The sequence below is a fragment of the Hyla sarda genome, chromosome 1 (genome assembly GCF_029499605.1).
Source record: "Hyla sarda isolate aHylSar1 chromosome 1, aHylSar1.hap1, whole genome shotgun sequence".
In the NCBI taxonomy this organism is placed as follows: Eukaryota; Metazoa; Chordata; class Amphibia; order Anura; family Hylidae; genus Hyla; species Hyla sarda.
Genome location: NC_079189.1, coordinates 20,165,805 through 20,192,908, shown reverse-complemented (window position 1 = coordinate 20,192,908; position 27,104 = coordinate 20,165,805). Strand labels below are relative to the sequence as shown.

Here is a 27,104-nt window from a genome sequence, read left to right as displayed (position 1 = left end):
AACAAACTTTATCTGCTCCTCAGCCTTTCTCTTCTTCTTTTTTTTCTTCCTCTTCCTCTCCTCAGGGCCCAGGTCCTGGCCAAAACTGACATTTTCCAGACGGGTGGGTGACTCCTGCATCACTATGGCCCACAGGAGCCCCCCACAGACCAGTCCACTGCCATCATTGCTGTCACTTTCCTCAGAGGTGGCTGGTAAGGCGACTTGGGCAGGGTTAATGTAATCCGTACTCAGGGTGACAGAGGTCTTAGGGGTACACGGGGTATCACACACATCCACCTCACTCTCATCACCCTCACTGCCTGCCATCTCCCTCACCACCTTCCTCCATCTTCTCCTCCGTGACACACAAGCACTCTTCCTCCCCCTGACTATCCTCTTCCTCCTTCACAGGGGTCCTCATGGTTTTATAGCGGTCTTCATTCTTTAATTTTTCTTTAAACATGCCTGCTCCCTTTACAATCAGCATTCGGGCTCTCACCACCTCGTGCTCCTCTGCCTTCAGCTCACACACCCTGGCAGCAAACTTAGCCCTCATGGCCTTGGCAGAGTTATCTGTTTAGAAGCGAGCAAACTTCAGGTCTTCCCTTATGATTTTCAGCTTTTTTTCCAGCTGCTCATATTCTACTAGATTTGCCTGCATGCGGGAACCGAAAGTAGCTAGCGACTCCCTGGGACCCTTCACCCCCCATTTCTGGGGTTCCATAATATCAGACACAGTCCCCGAAGACATAATCATAAGCTTCTGACCGGACGCCTTGCGGTTTCCAGCGACGGATGGGGGAGTGGGCTCCACATTACTGCGGAGCCTGCTGGATCTTCTCACCCTGTCCTGTGAATCGGCCGTAGCTCTCTCACTCCCACCCCCCGCCGGCCTAGTTTAAGGGGTGGAAGTCTGGGGCTCCATAGCAGGAGGCTCTCCCAAGGAAGCTGCCACCCTCCTGGGGAAAAGGCTGTAGGAAACACTGCTTCAATCCTCTCTCTCTGGAAAACTCTGGAAGTCAGACACACCCAACAGCTGCTGTGTTCCACAGGAAGTGCTCTCTGCTGACACCTCTGTCTGTCCATGTCAGGAACTGTCTAGAGCAGGATAGGTTTGCTATGGAGATTTGCTCCTACTCTGGACAGTTCCTAAATTGGACAGAGGTGTCAGCAGAGAGCACTGTCGTCAGACAGAAAATAAATTCAAATAGAAAATAACTTCCTCTGGAGCATACAGCAGCTGATATGTACTGGAATGATCAAGATTTTTAAATAGAAATAATTTACAATTCTGTTTAACTTTCTGGCACCAGTTGATAAAAAAAAAAATAATAATTCCATCAGAGTACCCCTTTAAAAAGTTCACTCAACTCTATTTCATATTATTTTAAGGTTACTTTTTATTCTTCAAATCAGATAGGAATTGGTTTATTTAAAATGTAAATCCTTGCTGCTCTGGTTCAGTGCTCGGTGCTCCCAAATGGTTGTGACTTTTTTCTTTTTATGTTATGATTTATATCAATATTCTGTATTTTATTTATATTAAAATTAAATACATTGAATCTAGTTATATAAACCTCTCCCTGCTACAACCTCTGCAGTAGAGCTGCATGAATCCTTGTGTGTCTGTGCTGTTGGTCCTGATACATCTGCTGGGACATCGGAGGGTGCACACTGTATACATCTTCTGTTGTCTTGTACTAACCATGTTATTATTGTTGTTTGTTCTCTGTGTGACCTTCTGCATCTCTGAGATCCGGAATCCTGCAGCTCAATGTCATCTTACAATGAAGAATTATACATTTGACTACAAATATTCTCACGAAGGAGATATAATTATCGGAGGGATCTTCACTGTGCATTGCTGGGTGAGACTGTGGAAGCAGAAAGGAAGAACTTTCTATAACCGGATGTGTATAGGGTAAGTAGAAATCAGTATATATAAAATAAAGAGCTATAGTATAAAAAATAATAATACAAATAACTATTTCTAGTGGACAATCACTCTTCTACACATCTGATAACTATGATTTATGTGTCTTTTATGCTGCTGCTAATCTGACTCCAAAAAGGACCTACTGTGTGTCAGGGGTAATTGTCAGGGGTGATGATGAAGCTGTGAGGATAGTAGCGAAACATGTTGGGCTCTGTGTGTTGCTGTTTAGCAAGGTCATATATGGTGGTTGCTAATCATGACCCATATTCTTGGTTAAACTCTGTAGTCTGATGCACCAGTTTGGGTATCATTTTTATTGTTTTTAAAGTTTCTTGTTCATGTACACATTTGTCTATGTGCATGGGTTGTTTTTTTCAATTGTGGGGTATCTGGCCATAAATTTCTCCGGTGTGTTTTTCTTTGTATCCAAAACATTTCTTCTGGCAGATGTGGCTTAAATATGTTTTGAATAATACAATAAAAGAATTTAGGTACACTACTGTGGTAGATGTATACAATGACATTGGCTATCCCTCAACACTGATGTTAAAATTGAGACATTCGCCAGTGTATCCTTATATGAAGGACATACCAGAGCCCACACACCAACGCCAACGTTTCTCAAAATGGCGCAGGACCTAACGCTAATCCTACCTGTGCGTGATAAGCAAAACAGGGACCAGTGGGCAATTACGGTAGCATTCGGTCGACTCACAGCCTCCTCCCAGGTACCCTCCAGCGTGACTGAGCACACATACAATGGGAGGAGGGAGGCAAGCTGCAAACCCCACCTGAGTTGGCTAATATAGGTGCATGGCCTCACAGGTGCTACCCTAATGCTGCCTGGGAGATATTCAAGGTGCATTAACTATGGAGTTTACACACCTCCAAGTATAAAATTTAAACAAACAACAAAAAACGTGGTCTCAAATGGCTGGAGGTGCTCAACCCCAAATGCAGTTGTGCATTTATACTGGGGGAGCAGATCCTGCCCTTGTAGTCCGTTGCTAGGGGCGATCCCCAGCATAAAAATGCATACAATGGAGGATGCCTGCAGCGGACTACAAGTGCCACAATAGAATCCTACACCAGATTCTGGTGTAGGATTCTATTGTGGCACTTGTAGTCCGCTGCAGGCATCCTCCATTGTATGCATTTTTATGCTGGGGATCGCCCCTAGCAATGGACTACAAGGGCAGGATACTACAAGGGCAGGATCTGCTCCAACAGTATAAATGCACTACCGCATTTGGGGTTCAGCACCTCCAGCCATTTGAGACCACGTTTTTTGTTGTTTGTTTAAATCTGCTTTGGTCTACTTGACCTTTGCTTGGTATCAAGAGATCCCTGGATTTTCCACTTGTTCATAAGGTATAAAACAGTTCTTACTGGCATTTTCAAGGATTTGGAAATACTTTTATATCTTTTTCCATCATTATAAATTTCCATTATCTTGTATACTGATCTTTTGACTGTTCTTTTCTGCTCCCCATAACTCAGTGTCTCGTCTCCTCTGTGCATCCATGAGAGAGCAACTTTTGATCAGAGCCATTCGATTTCTGTTCTCATTATGATTTAAAAAGGAACTAACCGAATATATGATAAGAAATGGCTTCATATGTTTATCTTTCTTTATAAAAAATGCAGGTTTTATCATATTGTTTAAATCAATGGCAAAATGTCACAATTTCTGCCTTAAACAAACTTTTAAGCACAACTGTACCGCAGACTGATTGAATCACAGAGAGAGCTTAAAGGGGTATTCCACTAGAAAACATTTTTTTTTCCCAATCAACTGGTGCCAGAAAGTTGAACAGATTTGTAAATGACTTCAATTTAAAAATCTTAATCCTACCAGTACTTATCAGCTGCTGTATGATCCACAGGAAGTACTTTTCTTTTTGAATTTCCTTTCTGCCTGATTTCAGTGCTCTCTGCTGACACCTCTGTCCATTTTAGGAACTGTCCAAAGCAGGAGAGGTTTTCTATAGGGATGTGCTCCTACTCTGCACAGTTCCTAAAATGGACGGAGGTATCAGCAGAGAGCACTGTGGTCAGACAGAAAGGAAATTCAAAAAGAAAAGCACTTCCTGTGGATCATCCAGAAGCTGATAAGTACTGGAAGGATTACGATTTTTTAATAATAGTTAAATAAACAAATTTACAAATCTGTTTAACTTTTCTGGCACCAGTTGATTTACAAAAAAATGTTTTCCAGTGAAGTACCCCTTTAAGAGAATGATAGAGTCAGTTGTTTTCATGACGTTTAATGAGTCTACACTTCAGTGGAGATTCTGGAAATCACTGGTTTAAAGAGGTACTCCGCCCCTAGACGTCTTATCCCCTATCCAAAGGATGGCTTTCAGTAGCTGCACTCCGCCGTTATCACAGCACAGAGGAAAATCTCTGCGCATGATGACGGGGCGGTAAAGAGGCTGGAGCACTGTGACGTCATGGCTCCGGTCGCTCCTGACATCACATCACGCCCCCTTAATATAAGTCTATGGGAGGTGGCGTGATGGCCGTCTGTGCTGTTATGATGGCGGGGTGCCACTACTAAGAACTCGGGGGTTCACAGAGGCGGGACCCCTGTGATCAGACATCTTATCCCCTATCCTTTGGATAGGGGATAAGAAGTCTAGGGGAGGAGTACCCCTTTAAGTTGGTTGCTTGGTGTCATACAAAGCTTTACAAGGGTGGAAGAGTTTTCTAACAGCAGATTAGACCAAGGTTATGTGTTCTCTTGCTTTTTTTTGCTCAAATAACAAATCCCCCCCTATAGTTTATTCTTCCTTCTTATAACACAATTGCTGCTGTATATATCTAGTTACACAGTTGTCTTGTATTGTTCCATAGTGCTCACCCCAGAGAATATACACATCTGAGGGCTTTTCTCTTTGCTATAGAAAACAATAGTTCAGATATCCTTCCCAATGTCACCCTGGGATATCACATATATGACTCTTGTGGAAATGTGAATAAAGTTATAAAAGATGTTCTGCAGATACTGTCTGGACACACAGTGACAGCTCCAAACTATTCCTGTATGGAGAATGATGCAGTGGTCGGTTTTATTGGAGATTTACAGTCTGGTACTACTCTCCCTATGGCCCAGCTGTTAAGCTTATATGGATATACACATGTGAGTACAGAAAGTATCTAAGTGTAAAAATGTGCATACTGTCTCTGTATCTAATTACTCTGTGGTTCGTGGTCGTTCACCTCCGCGAATAGTGTCCTAAGCCTTCCCGATTTACCTAGGCTCCTTTGGAATCCATTTACAACTTGTAACTTATTATTGATACACATGTTATGTCTATCTGAGATAGTTTACTTGGTGAGATAATCTGACCATTGGTAATTCTATCTTGTCCACATTAAAAATAGAATGTGTCAGCAGATAAGAACCATTTGGCCCATCTGGTCTGCCCAAAAAAAAAAATCCTTAAGGGACACTGTTAATTTTCATTTTGTTTTTTCCTCCTGACCCTTTAAGAGTCATAATATTGCACATTGCAATGACACCTTTCATTTTACCATAAAAAGTTTGCTGCAACCCAAAAGAAATATTATGTGTAAGGAAATAAAAAAAACAAAACAAAATTGATGCCCCACAATCGTTTTGCAGGATGCCGATGAAGAGCAGAGTGAGCCTCCTCCCTCTTTCACACTATAGATGTTGCAGTCAGTGTTACGGCATCATTTATAGCACCCGCTCTACGGGACTTTGATGCACCGGCAGAGCGGTGCCGATCGGGGGGGTGGGGTCAGCCGTGGGGGTCCCACAATCGGCATTAGTGACGGTCAACTGTCTATGACAGCTTATGTCACCTTACTGTCACAGCATGTTTACATCCTGTGAAAGTTTATGTCCAGGATGAAATGTGCAAATTTTTGTGGCAATAAGTTTTTGGGCCTTCATTATACGGTTAAACGGGAAACTTAAAAAAAAAAAAAAAATAATAATCTTTTAATTTCCCTGTTCTGACCCCCAATAACTTTGTGTGCTGTGTTAGTGTTAATTTTATGTGCCATGAGCTGTAGTGTTTTAAAGGTACCACATATATGTGGTTTTGACTTTTTGAACACTTTTTATTACATTTTTTTCTGGAATTTTATGTAACAAAAATGTATCTGCAATTTTGCTTGGATTTTCTTTGTGTTTATGCCATTGGCTGTGTAGAATTAAGAATGTAATAAATCAATAGTTCGGACAATTACACACGCGTGATACCTATTACTTATTTTTTTTTACTTTTTCTAAAGTGTTTTATTTGAAAAGTGGGAAAAGGGGGGAAAGTTAAAGGGATATTCCAGGCCAAAACTTTTTTTTATATATCAACTGGCTCCGGAAAGTTAAACAGATTTGTAAATTACTTCGACTAAAAAATCTTAACCCTTGCAATAGTTATTGGCTTCTGAATTTGAGTTGTTTTTTTCTGTCTAACTGCTTTCTGATGACTCATGTCCCGGGAGCTGTGCAGTTCCTATGGGGATATTCTCCCATCATGCACAGCTCCCGGGACGTGACATCATCATTCAGCAGTTAGACAGAAAACTTCAGAAGCTAATAACTATTGGAAGAATTAAGTTTTTTTAATAGAAGTAATTTATAAATTTTTTAAACTTTCTGGAGCCAGTTGATATATATAAAAAAAAGTTTTTGCCTGGAATACCCCTTTAAATTTTTATTGAGGGGGATTGTTTTTTTTAACATTTCTCAAAACATTGTTGTAACTTTTTTTTTACACATTTCTGGCCCTCCTAGGGGCCTATCATAAGCCTTCATTGGCTTATATAGATACATGTAATGCTATTGCATTACATTGATCTATGCTCTCGGCGCTCAATTGCTGCAGCCTATTAAAGGCCATGGAAGACACAAAGGGACAGGTAAGGCCACAGGCTTCCCCAGAAACCTATCTGCACCCAGCAAATACATTAAGGGAGTGTTGAAGGGACCAGTTGACACAAGGGATTACCAGTATTTGAAAGGGTACTCTGGTGGAAAACATTTTTTTTCAAATCAGCTGGTGCCAGAAAGTTAAACAGATTTGTAAATTACTCCTATTAAAAAATCTTAACCCTTCCAGTCCCTTCCATCAGCTGCTGTATACTACGGAGGAATTTGAGTTGTTTTTTGCAGTCTGACCGCAGTGCTCTCTGCTGACACCTCTGTCCATATAAAGAACTGTCCAGACCAGGAGAGGTTCCTGACACGGACAGAGGTGTTAGCAGAGAGCACTGTGGTCAGACAGAAAGTACAACTCAACTTCCTCTCCAGTATACAGTAGCTGATAAGTACAGGAAGGATTAAGATTTTTAATAGAAGTAATTTACAAATCTGTTTAACTTTCTGGAGCCAGTTGATATATTAAAAAAAAAAAAAGTTTTTTTCACTGGAATATCCCTTTAAGAAAGGGTTTTGTAAACTTTTCCAACCAGGTGAACATCAAGAAATCTTCTTCTAAAGGTCCTCGGAAATCTTCTTTATGCCATTAATCTCTTTCACAAATGTGTTGTGACGATCAGACTTAATCCCTGTTCTTTAAATAAAACAGGTCATATCTGATGGTCATTCCAATGATTCAAAACTCCAATTTTATCTTTGAATTATTTGCTAATTGCAAAAGTTCACTTTCTCCACTTACAGACATTAGACATTTTCCTTTATCTACTTTGAGGACTTGTGTGGAAATCTGAATTAGTTTTAAAGTCACTTTTATAAATTAATTTGGAAAATAATGACACAGTTCCTTAGACAAAAAATTTATGATGGTTCGCTTGTATGACTCGCTGCTCCATGTAAAGCTGAATCCAGAGTATATGTCAAAAAGAAGAGAAAAAAGACGCTATCTAGTGCAGGTACCCTTTCAGGATGTAGAAATGGGTAGTAGAGGCAAGAGGTGTGCTTATCTGGTGAAGTTGCACCACAGGCATAGCACTGTTACGGGCATGTAGATATATATGTATATATCCGTCTTCACCAGCTGGGAGCAGCCACCTTCCAATATCAAAATGCGGAATAGTATAGACGACGGATGTTATCAGTTAGACTATCCATTTATCATTGTTTACTAAGATACCTAAGTTAACTAAGATTTGCTATTTGGAGATATTTTAAGTCATCTACCGATTACAATCCCTTTTCGAAGCCCCCAGGGTCTTTATGGTTGCCATTTTTTCTGTTTCTACAAATTAGTTTTAAGAACTGGCTGCGCACTTGCTGACTTATATATCTGGCGATAGTCGCCATTAACCCCTTAAGGAACGAGACCATTTTCACCTTAAGGACCCGGCCTGGCAAATTTGACCACTGTAATTTTAAACATTAATAACTCTGGGATGCTTTTACTTTTCATTCCGAGATTGTTTTTTCGTGACATATTCTACTTTATGTTTGTGGTAAATTTTCGCCGATACTTGAATAAGTTCTTGGAAAAAAATCAAAAATTTGATAAAAAAATTGAAAATGTTTCATTTTTCTTACTTTGAAGGTCTCTGCTTGTAAGGTAAACAGACATTCCAAATAAATTATATATTGATTCATATATACAATATGTTTACTTTATATTTTCACCATAAAGTTGACATGTTTTTACTTTTGGAAGACATCAGAGGGCTTCAAAGTTCAGCAGCAATTTTCCAATTTTTCACAAAATTTTCAAAATCGGAATTTTTCAGGGACCAGTTCAGTTTTGAAGTGGATTTCAAGGCTTTCTTATTAAAAAATACCCCATAAATGACTATTATAAAAACTGCACCCCCCAAAGTATTCAAAATGACATTCAGAAAGTTTGTTAACCCTTTAGGTGTTTCACAGGAATAGCAGCAAAGTGAAGGAAAAAATAAAAAAATCATAATTTTTTTAATGTTCTTGCTGACCCACTTTTTGAATTTTTACAAGGCGTAATAGGAGAAGATGCCCCTTAAAACTTGTAACCCAATTTCTCTCGAGTAAGGAAATACCTCATATGTGTATGTCAAGTGTTCTGGGGGGGCAGTAGAGGGCTCAGAAGGGAAGGAGAGACAATGGGATTTTGAAGAGTGAATTTTGCTGAAATGGTTTTTGGGGGGCATTTCACATTTAGGAAGCCCCTATAGTGCCAGAAAAGCTGAAAACCCCCACATGGCACACCATTTTGGAAACTACACCCCTAAAGGCATGTAACAAGGGGTCCAGTGAGCCTTAATACCCCACAGTTGTTTGACGACTTTTCATTAAAACGGATGTGTAAATGAAAAAAACAAATCACTAAAGTGCAGCTATTTTCCCAAAATTTAAAATTTTTACAAAAGGTAATGGGAGAAAATGCCCCCCAAAATTTATAACCCCATCTTTTCTGAGTATATAAATGCCCCACGTTAGGACGGAAAATGCTCTGCGGGCGAACTACAATGCTCAGAAGAGAAGGAGCCTCTATGGTGCCAGAACAGCAAAAAAAAAAAATAAAAAATAACACATGGCATACTATTTTGGAAACTACACTCCTCAAGGAACGTAACAAGGGATAGAGTGAGCCTTAACACCCCACAGGTGTTTGACGACTTTTTGTGAAAGTTGGATGTGTAAATAAAAAAAACATTTTTTTTACAATAAAGTGCATTTTTTCCCCCAAATTTTACATTTTTACAAGGGGTAATAGCAGAAAATGACCTGCAAAATTTGTAACCCCATTTCTTCTGAGTATGGAAATACCCCATGTGTGGACGTCAAGGGCTCTGCTGGCGCACTACAATGCTCATAAGAGAAGGAGCGCCATTGAGCTTTTTAAAATAGAATTTGTTTGGAATGGAAGTCGTGGAGCCATGTGCGCTTACAAAAACACCCTTGACGCCAGAACAGTGGACCCCCAGCATGTGACCCCATTTTGGAAGCAACACCACTCTCAGAATTTAATAAGGGGTGCAGTGAGTATTTACACCCCACTGGCATTTGACAGATCTTTGGAACAGTGGACTGTGCAAATGAAATATTACATTTTTCATTTTCACGGACCACTGTTCCAAAAATCTGTCAGACACTTGTGGGGCATAAATGCTCACTGTACCCCTTATTACAATATGTGAGTGGTGTAGTTTCCAAAATGGGGTCACATGTTGGGGGATTCATTGTTCTGGCACAATGGGGGCTTTGTAAACACTTGTAATCTTCAATTTTGGACAAACTTTCTCTTCAAAATCTCAATTTCGCTCCTTCTCTTCTGAGCATTGTAGTGAACCTGCAGAACACTTTACATCCACATATGGGGTATGTTCTTACTCAGAAGAAATGGGGTAACAAATTTTGGGGGGCTTTTTTCCTATTTTCCCTTGTGAAAATGAAAAATTTATTGTAACACCAGCATTTTAGTGAATTTTTTATTTTATTTTTATTTTTCCACCCAACTTTAATGACACTATACCCCTTGTTACATTCCATGAGGGGTATAGTTTCCAAAATGGGGTCACATGTGGGTATTTATTTTTTTGTGTTTATGTCAGAACCGCTGTAAAATCAGCCACCCCTGTGCAAATCACCAATTTAGGCCTCAAATGTACATAGTGCGCTCTCACTCCTGAGCCTTGTTGTGCGCCCGCAGAGCATTTTACACCTACATACGGGGTATTTCCGTACTCAGGAGAAATTGTGTTACAGATTTTGGGGGTCTTTTTTTGCTTGGGAAACACCAGCATGTTAGTGTAAAAAATTAAATTTTTTTGACACTAACAGGCTGATGTAGCCCTCAACTTTTCCTTTTCATAAAGGGGTAAAAGGAGAAAAAGCCCCCGAAAATGTTTTGTGCAATTTCTCCCGAGTATTGAAATACCCCATATGTGGCCCTAAACTGTTTCCTTGAAATACGACAGGGCTCCGAAGTGAGAGAGCGCCATGCACATTTGAGGACTACATAGGGATTGCGTAGGGGTGGACATAGAGGTATTCTATGCCAGTGATTCCAAAAACAGGGTGCCTTCAGCTGTTGCTAAACTCCCATCATGCCTGGACAGTCAGTGGCTGTCCGGAAATGCTGGGATTTGTTGTTTTGCAACAGCTGGAGGCTCCGTTTGCAAACAGTGCCGTATGATAAGTTTTTCATTTTTATTGGGGGGGGGGGGGCAGTGTAAGGGGGTGTATATGTAGTGTTTTACCCTTTATTTTGTGGTAGTGTAGTGTTTTTAGGGTACATTCACACTGGCAGGCATTTAAGGTGAGTTTCCCGCTAGGAGTTTGCGCTGTGGCCAAAAAGTTTGCCGCGGCCCAAAGTTGAAGCAGAAAACTAACTGTAAACTCGCCCATGTGAATGTACCCTGTACATTCACATGGGGGGGGGGAGGGCAAACTTCCAGCTGTTTCAAAACTACAACTCCCAGCATGTACTGACAGACTGTGCATGCTGGGAGTTGTCATTTTGCAACAGCTGGAGGCACACTGGTTGGAAAACCTTAAGTTACCTATTTTCCAACCAGTGTGCCTCCAGCTGTTACAAAACTACAACTCCCAGCATTTACTGATCGCCGAAGGTCATGCTGGGAGATGTAGTTATGCAACAGCTAGAGGTACGCAACTACAACTCCCATCATGCTGAGACAGCTGTTTGGGCATGCTGGGATTTGCAGTTTTGCTACATCTGGAGGGCTACAGTTTAGAGACCACTGCACAGTGATCTCCAAACTGTGGCCCTCCAGACGTTGCAAAACTACAAATCCCAGCATTCCCAGACAGCAAATTGCTGTGTGGGCATGCTAGGAGTTGTAGTTTTGCAAGATCTAGAGGGCCACAGTTTAGAGAACACTGCACAGTGATCTCTAAACTGAAGCCCTCCAGCTGTTGCAAAACTACAAATCCCTGCATGCCCACACAGCAAACAGCTGTCTGGGCATGCTGGGAGTTGTAGTTTTGCAACATCTGGAGGGCTACAGTTTAGAGACCACTGTATAGTGGTCTCAGACTGTAGCCCTCCAGATGTTGCTAGGCAACTCACCGACTTCAGTAGGATCCAGGGAGCCAGCCGCACGACATCGCCGCCTGCCGATCACCGTCGCTTGCAGCCTTCGGATGGCTAACTGGATCTTCTGCCACCGGTCCCCGTCGGTTTCGCCGTTCTGCCCCGCCTATTGTCGGTGGGCAGAACTGGGAAACCAAAAGTTAACGCCCCCGATCTGCTATTGGTTGTCGCGTCTTGATGACCAATAGCAGGGATAGGAGGGGTTGCACCCGTAATCGCCACAAATCGCCGGTGTAAATTCACTTGCGATTTGCGCTGATCGCCGACATGGGGGTTCTAATAACCCCCCTGGGCATTTGCGCGGGGTGCCTCCTGATCGATATCAGCAGTCACCCTGGGCCAGTCCCCGCCCGGCGCACAGCGGGGACCGAAATTCCCACGGGCGTACAGGTACGCCCTGGGTCATTAAGCACCAGGGATCAAAGGCGTACCTGTACGCCCTGGGTCCCTATGTGGTTAAATGTTGATCGGTTTAGGTTAATTTCTTGGGGTTATTTTTATTTGTTCAGTTTTATGTTGGCTGTTTTACATATTATTGTACTGTTAAGTGTCTTTTTCTTCTTTTTGATGGTGAATCATTTCTCATTTATGGTCACAGTATGGATACTGCTGTTTTTTCCTTATCTTAGATCAGTTATGGGGCCAGAGATCCTCTTCTCAGTAATAAAAGGCTTTACCCAAACTTTTTTCGAACTGTACCTGATGACAAGATACAATATGCAGCATATGTGAAGCTATTGGAGAGATTCCAGTGGAATTGGGTTGGGATCATCACATCAAATGATGACAGTGGACGGCGAGAGTTACAGGCGTTGGTCAAACTATTTACATCTCATCAGATTTGTATAGAATTTACTATTCTTGTATCTCTCGATAATCACGACTATATCCATCCCGCTTCATCTACTGATGTTATTATTATCTGTGGCTCCTATAGTCTGACTTACATCAAATTTTTATACCATGAAGCTCATTTTCTAAAGAACAAGACTCTTATACTTCCAAGTTCATGGTCACTGGCAACAGACCTTATACTTCCTGGAGATGTAATTCCTGGTAATTGTAGTTTAGTGTTCTCCATCCCCACATACAATATCACTGGAAAAGAGATGTTTAATGTTGTTCATTTATCCAACCAACCTTCTGATCCATTGCTGGAAGATATTTGGATGACTATATTCCATTGCTATACAGGAAATAAATTAAAGGATTTTCTTATGCCATTAGCAGATCTATATCCATATAGTAATTGTTCTGAGGAGATGAAACTCAATATAGAGTATAATTTTTCTGGAGACACAACTCCTTACCAAGTGTATATTGCCGTCTATATCATGGCTCAGGCTTTGCACAAACTGAAAATTTTTATTGATGAAAAAAAAAATAATACTTCAAACATATATGACTATAAAAGAAGGGTGAGTATTATAACATCTCTATATTCCATAATTTTTATATAAACATTAACTGGAAGGAGAAAAATATGAAAAAGAAATTGTAAAATCGATGATTAACCCATCCATGTGCCCTTAATGGGGTATGACATGGGCTCCAGACTCAAGCCCGCGTCATACCAGCTGACTCCCAGCTGATTCCTGTGGCTGGGGGCCGGCGTTAATAGCCGACATACGGCGATCGCCACGGCCGGCTATTAACCCTTTAGATCGCCTCTGTCAAAGCTGACAAAGGCGTCTAAGGGTGCCTTTATCCCATCCTTGGTGGTCCAGTGGGGTGGATCGCCCCCCCTATAGCGCGATCGTGGGGGGACGATCCACTGTGGAGGTAGCCGGAGGGCTTACCTCATGTCCTATGCTGGCTCCGGCACTCAGAATGATAAAGCCTGGCAGGACTGGGCTTTATCAATCGAGCGCAGAGCACACAGAACAATGTGGTTCTATTGAACCACATTGATCTGTATGAGGAATCAAATGACTCATCCTAAAAGTCCCCTAAAAACACACATTAACCCCTTCCTTATCAAAAGTTAAAATCCCCCCTTTTCCCAAATTCCATATAAAAAATATATAAACGTAATAAAAAAAAACATGTGGCATCGCCGCCTGAATAAATGTCCAAACTATAAAAATATATCGTTAATTAAAATGCACGGTCAATGGCGTACACGCAAAACAATTCCAAAGCCCAAAATAGCGTATTTTTGATCACTTTTTATACCATAAAAAAGGAATAAAAAGCTATCATAATATCCGATCAAAACAAAATGGTACCGATTAAAACTTCAGATCATGGTGCAGAAAAATGAGCCCTCATACCAACCCGTACGCAGAAAAAAAAAAAAATTATAGGGGTCAGAAGATGACAATTTTAAATGTATTCATTTTCGTACATGTAGTTATGATTTTTTCCAGAAGTAGGGTATCATTTTAACTGTTTGGACCTACAGAATAAAGATAAGGTGTCATTTTTACCGAAAAATTTACTGGGTTGAAACGGAAGCCCCCAAAATTTACAAAATTGTGTTTTTTCTCCAATTATGTCACACAATGATTTTTTCCCAGTTTCGCCGTAGATTTTTGGGTAAAATTACTGATCTCATTACAAAGTAGAATTGGTGGCGCAAAAAATAAGCACTAAGATGGATTTTTAGGTGCAAAATTGAGAGGGTTATGATTTTAAAACTGTGAGGAGGAAAAAACTTAAGTGCAAAAACAGAAAAATGCTTGGACCTTAAGGGGTTAAAGGGGTATTCAGGCGCTATAGATAAAATAATACAGTGTTGAGGCCCTGGGAGAATAGAAAAAATGAATCTATGTGTTTACCTACCGCTGGTCGTCTACTAATCCCACCACAGATGTGATGCTTCTTCTTCTGGTCCCCCACCACTTGCCTCATCTACCAGCGTCCACGATAAGCACTAGGAGCAACACCTTTCTACTTAGCCAACCAGTGATCGAGATGAAACACCACTACAGTTACTAGCTGAGGTGCTGGAAGATGCTGCCCCAGTGCTAGGAAGCCTGTTGAAGAGATGAGTGGTGGGGGCTGAAGAAAGAATAACCAGAGCAGTGGCAAGACCAGCTAGGGACCAGGAGTAGATAGAAATATACACTGCTCAAAAAAATAAAGGGAACACTTAATACAACACAATGTAACTCCAAGTCAATCACAATGTCCAATCAGGAAGCAACACTGATTGACAATTCATTTCACATGCTGTTGTGCAAATGGAACAGACAACAGGTGGAAATTATAGGCATTTAACAAGACACCCCCAATAAAGGAGTGGTTCTGCAGGTGGTGACCAAAACCCACTTTTCAGTTCCTATGCCTTCTGACTGATGTTTTGGTCACTTTTGAATGCTCGTGGTGCTTTCACTCTAGTGATAGCATGAGACGGAGTCTACAATGCACACAAGTGGCTCATCCAGGATGGCACATCAATGTGAGCTGTGGCAAGAAGGTCTGCTGTGTGTGTCAGTTTAGTGTCCAGAGCATGGAGGCGCTACAAGGAGACAGGCCAGTACATCAGGAGACATGGAGGAGGCCGTAGGAGGGCAACAACCCAGCATTAGGACCCCTACCTCTGCCTTTGTGCAAGGAGGAGCAGGAGGAGCACTGCCAGAGCCCTGCAAAATGACCTCCAGCAGGCCACAAATGTGCATGTGTCCACTCAAACGTTCAGAAACAGACTTCATGAGGGTGGTATGAGGGCCCTACGTCCACAGGCGGGGGTTACGCTTACAGCCCAACACCGTGCAGGACGTTTGGCATTTGCCAGAGAACACCAAAATTGGCAAATTCCCCACTTGTACCCTGTGCTCTTCACAGATGAAAGCAGGTTCACACTGAGCACATGTGACAGACTTGACAGAGTCTAGAGACACCGTGGAGATCATTCTGCTGCCTGCAACATCCTCCAGCATCCCCCACTGGTTTGGCGGTGGGTCACTAATGGTGTGGGGTGGCATTTCTTTGGGGGGGCCACACAGCCCTCCATGTGCTTGCCAGAGGTAGCCTGATTGCCATTAGGTACCAAGATGAGATCCTCAGACCCCTTGTGAAACCATATGCTAGTGCGGTTGGCCCTGGGTTCCTCCCATGATAGACCTCATGTGGCTGGAGTGTGTCAGCAGTTCCTGCAAGAGGAAGGCATTGATGCTATGGACTGGCCCACCCATTCCCCAGACCTGAATCCGATAGAGCACATCTGGGACATCATTTCTCGTTCCATCCATCAACCCCAAGTTGCACAACACCAATATACAAACAAGGAGAGCGCTCCTAGTGTGATAACGTAATGTGAAGAGGAAATGAACAAACAAGTAGAATTGCTCACCAAGTATAGTTGTACTACGACCAAGTACAACTATGGTAAAAGCGTGGAATAACCCTTCAACGGGCGAAGAACGGCAGCCGCTCCTGGTAATACAGGTGAAGCACTCAGACAGATCCCTCCAAGGAACAGCCCAGGATAAAGGCAGCGCACAAGACTTCAAAGGTAAAATGGTTTATTTACCCGGCATGCAACGCGTTTCGCTGGATAACCAGCTTCATCAGGCAACTGTGTGTCACTCCAGTAGCAAGAAGATTACATGATGAGGAGGTTTGTTACAGTGTGTCACCCCAATAGTAAGGTGATTACATGAGGAAGAGGTTTGTTACAGTGTGTCACCCCAGCAGTAAGGAGATTACATGAGGAGGAGGTTTGTTACAGTGTGTCTCCCCAGTTGTAAGGAGATTACATGAGAAGGAGGTTTGTTACAGTGTGTCACCCCAGTAGTAAGAAGATTACATGATGAGGAGGTTTGTTACAGTGTGTCAGCCCAGTAGTAAGAAGATTACATGATGAGGAGGTTTGTTACAGTGTGTCACCCCAATAGTAAGGTGATTACATGAGGAAGAGGTTTGTTACAGTGTGTCACCCCAGTAGTAATGAGATTACATGAGGAGGAGGTTTGTTACAGTGTGTCACCCCAGTAGTAAGGTGATTACATGAGGAGGAGGTTTGTTACAGTGTGTCACCCCAGAAGTAAGGAGATTACATGAGGAGTAGGTTTGTTTCAATGTGTCACTGTTATACTCCGTAGGCAGCTGTATGCCTGTGGCCTGTAAGAATCCTGGAACTGTGCAGGATGTCAAGTTTTTGCTTGGACATTTTCATTTGTTTAGTTTTTTTTCGCAAACTGGGGGCTTGTATTAGAAATCTTTTTTTCCAGGACTTGACCCCTGAGGACATCCCTCAGAAGACCATCGGCCACCTCATCAGGAGCATGCCCAGGCATTGTAGGGAGGTCATATCGGCACTTGGAGGCCGCCCACACTACTTAGCCTCATTGTGACTTGTTTTATCCCCTTAAAGGAGTAGTCCAGTGGTGAACCCAGTGGTGAACAACGTATCCCCTATCCTAAGGATAGGGGATAAGTTTGAGATCACGGGGGGTCCGACCGCTGTGCGGGGCCCCGACAGCCCGTGGGAAAGGGGCGTGTCGACCTCCGCACGAAGCGGCGGCCGACACGCCCCCTCAATACAACTCTATGGCAGAGCCAAAGCGCTGCCTTCGGCAATCTCCGGCTCTGCGATAGAGATGTATTAAGGGGGCGTGTCGGCCGCCGCTTCGTGCGGAGGTCGACACCCGCTATCTGGCCGGAGAGCCTGGCCCCCGTACAGAGAGATTGCAGGGGGCCCCAGCAGTCGGAGCCCCCGCGATCTCAAACTTATCCCCTATACTTAGGATAGGGGATAAGTTTTTCACCACTGGACAACTTCTTTAAGGACTTAGCCCTTTTTCACCTTAAGGACTTCACCTTAATAACTCTGGAATGCTTTTAGTTATCATTCTGATTCCGAGATAGTTTTTTCGTGACATATTATACTTTCACATAGTGGTAAAATTTTATGGTAACTTGCATCTTTTCTGGGTGAAAAATCCCAAAATTTTCAAACTCGATATTTTTCAGGGACCAGTTCAGTTTTGAAGTGGATTTGAAGGGTCTTCATATTAGAAATACCCCATAAATTACCCCATTATAAAAATTACACCCCCCAAAGTATTCAAAATGACATTCAGTCAGTGTTTTAACCCTTTAGGTGTTTCACAGGAAAAGCAGCAAAGTGAAGGAGAAAATTCAAAATCTTCATTTTTTACACTCGCATGTTCTTGTATACCCAATTTTAGAATTTTTCCAAGAGGTAAAAGGAGAAAATTTTACTTTTTTTTGTAGCCTAATTTCTCTCGAGTAAGCACATACCTCATATGTCTATGTAAAGTGTTCGGCGGGCGCAGTAGAGGGCTCAGAAGGAAAGGAGCGACAAGGGGATTTTGGAGAGAAAATTTTTCTGAAATGGTTTTTGGGGGGCATGTCACCTTTAGGAAGCCCCTAGGGTGTCAAAACAGCAAAAAAAAAAAAAAAAAACACATGGCATACCATTTTGGAAATTAGACCCCTCGGGGAATGTAACATGGGATAAAGTGAGCCTTAATACCCCACAGGTGTTTCATGACTTTTGCAAATGTAAAAAAAAAAAATAAAAAAATAATTACCTAAAATGCTTGTTTTCCCAAAAATGTTACATTTTTAAAAAGGGTAATAGCAGAAAATACCCCCCAAAATTTTAAGCCCAATTTCTCCCGATTCAGAAAACACCACATATGGGGGTGAAAAAAGCTATGCTGGCGCACTACAGGTCTCAGAAGAGGAGTAGTCACATTTGGCTTTTTGGAAGCAATTTTTGCTCTGGGGGCATGCCACATTTAGGAAGCCCCTATGGTGCCTGGGCAGAAAAAAAAAACACATGGCATGATATTTTGGAAACTAGACCCTTTGGGGAACGTAGCAAGGGGTTAAGTGAACCTTTATACCCCACAGGTGTTTCACGACTTTTGCATATGTAAAAAAAAAATTTTACATTTTTTAACCTAAAATGTTTGTTTTCCCAAAAATTTTATATTTTTAAAAAGGGTAAAAGCAGAAAATACCCCCAAAATTTGTAACACGATTCCTTCCGAGTACAGAGATACCCTATATGTGACCATAAACTGTTGCCTTGAAATACGACAGGGCTCCAAAGTGAGAGCGCCATGCGCATTTGAGGCCTATATTAGGGACTTGCATAAGGGTGGACATAGGGGAATTCTACGCCAGTGATTCCCAAACAGGGTGCCTCCAGCTGTTGTAAAACTCCCAGCATGCCTGGACAGTCAGTGGCTGTCTGGTACTACTGGGAGTAGTTGTTTTGCAACAGCTGGAGGCTCCGTTTTGGAAACAGTGGCGTACCAGACGTTTTTAATTTTTATTGGGGAGGGGAGGGGGGCTGTGTAGGGGTATGTGTATTTCTAGTGTTTTTTACTTTTTATATTATTTTGTGTTAGTGTAATGTAGTGTTTTTAGGGTACAGTCACACGGGCGGGATTCACAATAGTTTCTCGCTGGCAGTTTGAGCTGCGTCAGAAAATTTGCTGCAGCTCAAACTTGCAGCCGGATACTTACTGTAAACCTCCGCCCATGTGAGTGTACCCTGTACGTTCACATTGGGGAGGGGGGGGGGCATCCAGCTGTTGCAAAACTACAACTCCCAGCATGCGCTGACAGACTGTACATGCTGAGAGTTTTAGTTTTGCAACAGCTGTAGGCACACTGGTTATGTATCACTGAGTTTGAGTCCTAACTCAGTGTTTCAGAACCAGTGTGCCTCCAGCTGTTGCAAAACTACAACTCCCAGCATGTACGGTGCATGCTGGGAGTTGTAGTTTGCAACAGCTGGAGGCACACCGGTCGTGAAACACTGAGTTAGGTAAAAAAAAACTCTGAGTTTCACAACCAGTGTGCCTTCAGCTGTTGCAAAACTACAACTCTCAGCAGTCACCGACAGCCAACGGGCATGCTGGGAGTTGTAGTTATACAACAGCTGAAGGTACACTTGCCCTTTTTGCATGCTGGGAGCTGTTGCTAAGCAACAGCAGGAGGCTGTCACTCACCTCCAACTGCTGCTCCACGCTACCGCACACAGGTCCCTCGCTGCCGCTCCTGGGGCCCCGATCCCAACAGGGACCCCGGGGATCGGGGTCCCCAAATGCCGGGGTCCACGTCCCGCACCCGCTCACGTCCTCCGGAAGAGAAGCAGAGCGGGTTGCGGGAGTGACATCCGCAGCAGGTGCCCGGATTGGTCAGCAGGTAAACCGCCCGACGAATCAGGGCGATCGTGAGGTGGCACCAGTGCCACCTCACCCCTGCTCGCTATGGCTGTTCAGGGCCGTCAGAGACGGCCCCGATCAGCCAGTAATTCCGGGTCACCGGGTCACTGGAGACCCGATCGACCCGGAATCGCCGCAGATCGCTGTGCTGAATTGTCCAGCGATCTGCAGCCATCGCCGACATGGGGGGACATAATGACCCCCCTGGGCGATATGCCACGAAGCCTGCTGAACGATTTCAGCAGGCATCCGGCTCCGGTCCCCAACCGGCTAGCGGTGGGGACCGGAATTCCCACGGGCATATGGATACTTAAGTATGGATCCTTAAGGACTTGGAATGCAGGGCTTATCCATACGCCCTGCGTCCTGAAGAGGTTAAGGACATTACATAAAGTTGGATTAGCCTGTAGTGTGGTTTTTCACTTTGATTTTGAGTGTGACTCCATATCCAGACCTCCATGGGTTGATTAACCCCTTAAGGACTCAGGGTTTTTCCGTTTTTGGACTTTCGTTTTTTCCTCCTTACCTTTTAAAAATCATAACCCTCTCAATTTTCCACCTAAAAATCCATATTATGGCTTATTTTTTGCGTCGCCAATTCTACTTTGCAGGGACATTAGTCATTTTACCCAAAAATTCACCGTGAAACGGAAAAAAAATCATTGTGCGACAAAATCAAAGAAAAAACAGCATTTTGTAAATTTTGGGGGCTTCCGTTTCTACACAGTGCATATTTCGCTAAAAATGACACCTTATCTTTATTCTGTAGGTCCATACAGTTAAAATGATACCCTAATTATATAGTAATGCAGTAAATGCAGTTTAATTATATAGTAATGCAGTAAATTCCATTCTGCATGCCGGTTCCTGTCACCCCTCACACGTAATTGAGAACCTACCCACAGGAGAAAGGATCAGGGCACGCCGCAACTGCTCGCTCGATGAGGATTTTTCGAGCGAAGTGGTTGCTATTAGCAACAGACTGAAGCAACGTGGCTACCCTGAATGGACTATTAAAAAGGCGCAGAATATTGCTATTAGGAAGGGTCATTCTGATCTAATAAAAGAAAATACCCATAGCAAGAAGACTCATAGTCTTAGTTCACCTGTGGTCTTCTCTACTCAATTCAGTACTGAGTTTAACGTAATCAGCAACATTATTAAAAAGAATATGCCGATTATACATACAGATCCAGAATTTCAGACGGCATTGAAGGGGGGCTTTAGGTGTGTATCCAGGAGAGCCCCAACTTTGGGCCAGACACTATCCCCTAGCCTCTTCTCTACCTATCCGAAAAGAGTTTCCACTTGGCTTAATTGCCAAGGTACATATAAATGTGGATCTAGAAAATGCATATGCTGTAATTACATGAACAATTCAGCATCATTCACATCTACAAGTAATAACAAAACATTCAACATCAGGCAATACATTAATTGCAATACAGCTGGAGTCGTGTATCTATTTACGTGCCGTGCCTGCAATGTGCAATATGTGGGTTGCACTATCAACCCGCTAAAAATCAGAGTACGAAAACATCTATCAGATATTGCACATTTCCAGGCACGGCACGTATCAATGGTCAGCAAGCATTGTGCTGAGGTACATGGTGGAAATACCTCTAGTCTGGTGGTGCAAGGTATTGAGAGGGTGGACAAACCACTGAGAGGTGGAAACCTGAGACAGAAGGTGTTGGATCGTGAAATATACTGGATTCTCACCCTTGAGACGAGGAAACCGCTAGGTCTGAACAGGAGACTGGATACGATCTTGCACTATTGAATGAGTTGGTTTTAATGACCGTAACACTAATAATCCAAATATTACTATGTATGTCTTGGTTGCTTTATGCTTTCCAGTAACCTGTTCAGTATCCTTTTTCATATTTACATAGGTGTATAATAATGTTTATAATTTTTCTGTGTAATCTGTCTTTATCATGGTATTTTGACTAACTGCATTTTTTGCTCTGGTACATAACCTTTCTCCAAGATCAGCATTGAAATTCTTTAGGTCCTAGTGCTAGTTGTTTATTACCGTCTGATATATTTTTTAAAGGATGGAGTCCGGTTCTCTAGGTTTTGAACCAGATATATACAACTAGTGCATAAGACTTATTTTTACAATGTTTCACTTTTCTTTTTCTTTTATACAAAAAATTTTGTTATAAGTGTGATGAAATAAAGATATGGTACATACCTTTTATCATTGTTTGTAATTATATGTGCAGTCGGGATGTCACATGTTTCGGGGCTTAGCGCCGCCCAGGACACAACCACCCTGCATATATAAATGATCTAAGTGCTAGTAACATGTGTATGACTAAGGCTTGCTGGCCGAAACGCATCACGTTACCTGAGTGTCCGATGTTTCCTATGGCAACCATGCAATAAAGCAGCTCGGTTTTTATACGTGTGTGCGCTGGACATTCTTCCTTTCTTGCACATGTTTGGACCCAGTCCTGGTCCTGTCCGTGCGCAGAAGCCTGGGGTGGAGCTGGTTCTACTTGTTTGTACCTAATTATATAGGTTTGATTTTGTCGCACTTCTGGAAAAAATCCTAACTACATGCAGGAAAATTGTTTAAAAATGTCATCTTCTGACCCCTATAACTTTTTTATTTTTCTACATACAGGGCAGTATGAGGGCTCATTTTTTGCGCCGTGATCTGAAGTTTTTATCGGTATGATTTTTGTTTTGATCGGACTTTTTGATCACTTTTTATTCATTTTTTAATGGTATAAAAAGTGACCAAAATACGCTTTTTTGTAATTTGGATTTTTTTTGCGCGTACGCCATTGACCGTGTGGTTTAATTAATGATATATTTTTATAGTTCGGACATTTACACACGTGGCGATACCACATTTTATTTTATTTTTTTTATTTACACTGTTTTATTTTTTTTTATGGGAAAAGGGGGGTGACTCAAACTTTTATTAGGGAAGGAGTTAAATGACCTTTATCAACACTTTTATTTTACTTTTTTTTTGCAGTGTTATAGGTCCCATAGGGACCTATAACACTGCACACACTGATCTCCTATACTGATCATTGTTATCCCATAGGGACCTATAACACTGCACACACTGATCTCCTATGCTGATCACTGGCGTGTATTAATACGCCTGTGATCAGTGTTGTCGGCGCTTGACTGCTCCTGCCTGGATCTCAGGCACGGAGCAGTCATTCGTCGATCGGACACCGAGGAGGCAGGTAAGGGCCCTCCTGGTGTCCTGTAAGCTGTTCGGGACGCCGCGATTTCACCGCGGCGGTCCCGAACAGCCCGACTGACTAGCCGGGATACTTTCACTTTCGCTTTAGAAGCGGCGATGTGTGGTATTAGCTGCGGGTCCCGGCCGTTGATGAGCGCCGGGACCGACGTGATGTGATGCTTCATATCGCGGGAGCCGGCGCAGTACTTAAATATAAGTCCTGCGTCGTTAAGGGGTTAATTTGATTCCTATTGATAATTTTTTGTGTGATTTTGTTGTCAACACATTCAACTATGTAAAGACGAAAGTATTTCACGATTAGGTCATTCATTCATTCAGATCTAGGATGTGTTATCTTAGTGTTCCCTTTATGTTTTTTGAGCAGTGTAACTGCTAAATTGTCCAGACAAACAATTTAGGTTCCTTTATATAGCACCATCCCCAGGTCTTTACAAACTCCTCGTGTATATTGCCCTATGTACTGTGACATCACTGTGTATATTATCCCTGTACTGTGACATCACTGTGTGTATTATCCCTGTACTGTGACATCACTGTCTGTATTATCCCTGTACTGTGACATCACTGTGTGTTTTATCCCTGTACTGTGACATCACTGTCTGTATTATCCCTGTACTGTGACATTACTGTGTGTATTATCCCTGTACTGTGACATCACTATGTGTATTATCCCTGTACTGTGACATCACTGTGTGTTTTATCCCTGTACTGTGACATCACTGTGTGTATTATCCCTGTACTGTGACATTACTGTGTGTATTATCCCTGTACTGTGACATCACTGTCTGTATTATCCCTGTACTGTGACATCACTGTGTGTTTTATCCCTGTACTGTAACATCACTGTCTGTATTATCCCTGTACTGTGACATCACTGTGTGTTTTATCCCTGTACTATGACATCACTGTGTGTATTATCCTTGTACTGTGACATCCCCATATTTATAATTCTTGTACTGTGTCATCACTGTATTTATTATTCTTGCACTTTGACATTACTATGTGTATTATCTGTCACGGCCCGCTCCGTGTCCCGGTGTCCTGCGTGGGGCCGTCTGCGCCTCCTCTCTCGCTCCTGTGTGCCCGTGCCCCGGCATTCTCCTCCCCGCCACTTACCTTCTTCCTCTGTCACTCCAGCTGGGCAGCATCCTCGTCCCGCTCGCACGGGAGCCGCGTCCGTGGGCTTCTCTCGGCGCGTCTCCCGTGCATCCTCCTGCAGTGCTGGTGCGCGCGCGTCTCTCCCCCAGGGCGCGCGCGCGCCACTCTGTGAGATTTAAAGGGACAGTACCCTTTCTATTTGTCACTTGTTGGTCCCACCTTATTTAAGCACCTCACTTCCCTTGTTCCCTGCCGGATCTTTGTGCTATTGCCCTAGAGAAAGCGTACCACTACTGTTGACTACCTGTGCTACCTGACCTTTAAGCTACGTCCCCGACTTCGTACCTTAGCCGCCAGCCCTTGACCTTCTGCCACGTCCCTGACTACGCACCCAGTCTCCAGTCTCTGACCTTAGCCCTACCATCAGCCCGACAGCTTGCCCGCTCCCTACCTCCCGGTTACTCCTCTCTGTGCCAAGTACCACCTCGGCCGCCCGCGTGTTCGAGTCGTACCAGCGGAAGCGACCTGGACGTCGCCTGTCGCAGCAAGTCCATCCTGCTTCGCGGCGGGCTCTGGTGAAGACCAGCGGCGTCTTAGATTCCGCTCCCTGGTGCGGCTCTCTACATCTGCCACGCGGTGCTCAGCGGATCCACCTCCAGTCTTCTCCGGTGAGTGTCACATTATTCCTGTATTGCTACATCACTGTGTATATTTTCTGTACTTTGACATTACTGTGTGTATTATCCCTGTACTTTAACATAATTGTATTCATATCCCTGTAGTGTGACATCACTGTGTGTATTAAACCTGTGCTGGCACATCACCGTGTGTATTATCTCTGTATTGCTACATCACTGTGTATATTTTCTGTACTTTGACATTACTGTGTGCATTATCCTTGTTCTGTGACATCATAGTGTATTATCCCTGCACTGTGACATCACTGTGTGCATTATCCCTGTACTGTAACACAACTGAATGTATCATTACTGTACTGTGACATCACTGTGTGAATTATACCTGTACTGTGACAAAAATGTACATGTCAACCCTGTACTGTGACATATCTGTGTATATTAACCCTGTACTGTAATATCACTGCACATATTAACCCTGTACTGTACAGGGATAGTGTGCACAGTGAAGACACACTACATGGTTAATATGCACAGTGACATTAAAGTATAGGGGTTACATGGCAGGGTAGGGGATAGTAAGGCATAGTATGGGCCAGGGCATAGTATTTACACAGCTGCCCGGTAATATTCTCTTGCCGGCAGCAACAGCAGATGCAATGGAAGCTGGAGCTGAGGCCAAGCATGAATGCACCGACATACCGAAACGGGTAACCCCTCCTTTCTCCCCTGCGCACCTCTCTGGTGAGAAGAAGTAGACATGCCTGAATGTAGCACATCTCTTAAAGCAGCAGAGGGGCTGATACTTGAAGGGTTGGGGGCTGGAGCAAGGCACCCACCATCAGGAGGCCTTAGGCGGTGGCCTAAGTTGCCTGATGGAAGAGCCGCTTCTGTAAATATGGTTAGAATATAGTTTAGGATAGACAGATACAACAAGCTGCTTCTTTTACAAAATGGAACAGTTCTACATGTGAAAAGGTTTTAGTAGAGAAACTTGTGGTGTCCCGGTACCGTATCCTATCCGGTACCTGTGTGTGTGGGTCCCCTTAGCCAGAGTCCCTAGGACTTCAGGGTCCCCATTGTTTAGTTCACCCCTGGTCACCTCTCATCCAGATAGTTATTGCACTAATAGCTTATTTAGGAAGCATGTAAATATGATATAAATATCTTTAAATAGTTAATTACCTGTCTACAGCGTAGCAGGACCTGCAGGTCACGTGATTAGGTGAACTCTATGGTATTTCTGGTTAAGGACCTTTGGAGGTCCTTGTGACGTTATCAATCCCATCACACTGTATAACAGTGAATGACAGATGTTCGGACCAATGAGATTCACCCCGCCCCTGCCCATATAAGGGAGCGGCGGCCATTGTTCTCTCTCTTGTTCCTGGGCTGTCAAATGAGCAGGATGTGCGCAGCTGTCTATCACAGTGAGTTAGGGTTGAGCCTTGCGGCAACGGCTAATATATTCAGGATGGCGAGTGTATCAATCCCTAAGCACTCTGTGGGATCACCGGACCTTATCTATCCCCTAAATCCGGACGGATCTGCAATAATTACCCTAAATTCAAAGACTTTAATTTCCTTCAAGGTCCGCAACAATTGTCAGTCATTGAGATATATAGAGACTGTTTGCCTGAGACTGCTATTGTTCATTGGATGTACCACAATCATCTAAGTAAAGTTCTTCAAGTTAAAGTTCAACTACTTTGTGGATCTTCAGTTATTTTATTACATGCCCCTATCGTTACTGGGAAGGGCGGCGATAGGCCGGAGAATTACCTCAGCATACTAGCCCTCAGCCTGGCGTCACAAACTATAGGGTTAACATGAACCCCTCATTTACCGAAACAATACCCCCATTACCAACACCCCCCCAAGGGCTACCACAAAGCCTTTTTGACATTGCACGAACAGGATACGAGTGTGTGCCTACTACAGTCGCCATTAGTGAAAGTGTCCTTCCCCCCAGAAAAAGAACTTTATTTATGTACTGTGACTTATACTTCGGAGTAAGGGGTTGCGCACACGGTGCTGTGTGGAGAAAGTGCGCATGTAAAGTAAGGGGGAGGCGAA

The 27,104-nt window shown here is 43.1% G+C and overlaps 1 protein-coding gene across 3 annotated transcripts in view; it reads left to right on the top strand.

Annotated features, from left to right (window-relative positions):
- Positions 1–1,649: 1,649 nt before the first annotated feature.
- The window catches only part of LOC130320731 (extracellular calcium-sensing receptor-like), a 64,963-nt gene continuing 39,508 nt past the window's right edge, over positions 1,650–27,104 (top strand). Inside the window, exons 1-3 of one of the 3 annotated variants that reach the window (XM_056553030.1) lie at positions 1,650–1,903; positions 4,923–5,060; positions 12,537–13,325. In XM_056553030.1, coding sequence (XP_056409005.1) covers positions 4,965–5,060; positions 12,537–13,325 — 885 coding nt within the window. In that variant the 5' untranslated portion in view covers positions 1,650–1,903; positions 4,923–4,964. The remainder of the gene's footprint in view (positions 1,904–4,922; positions 5,061–12,536; positions 13,326–27,104) is intronic. The other 2 variants (XR_008866713.1, XR_008866810.1) reach the window with 2 other exon arrangements.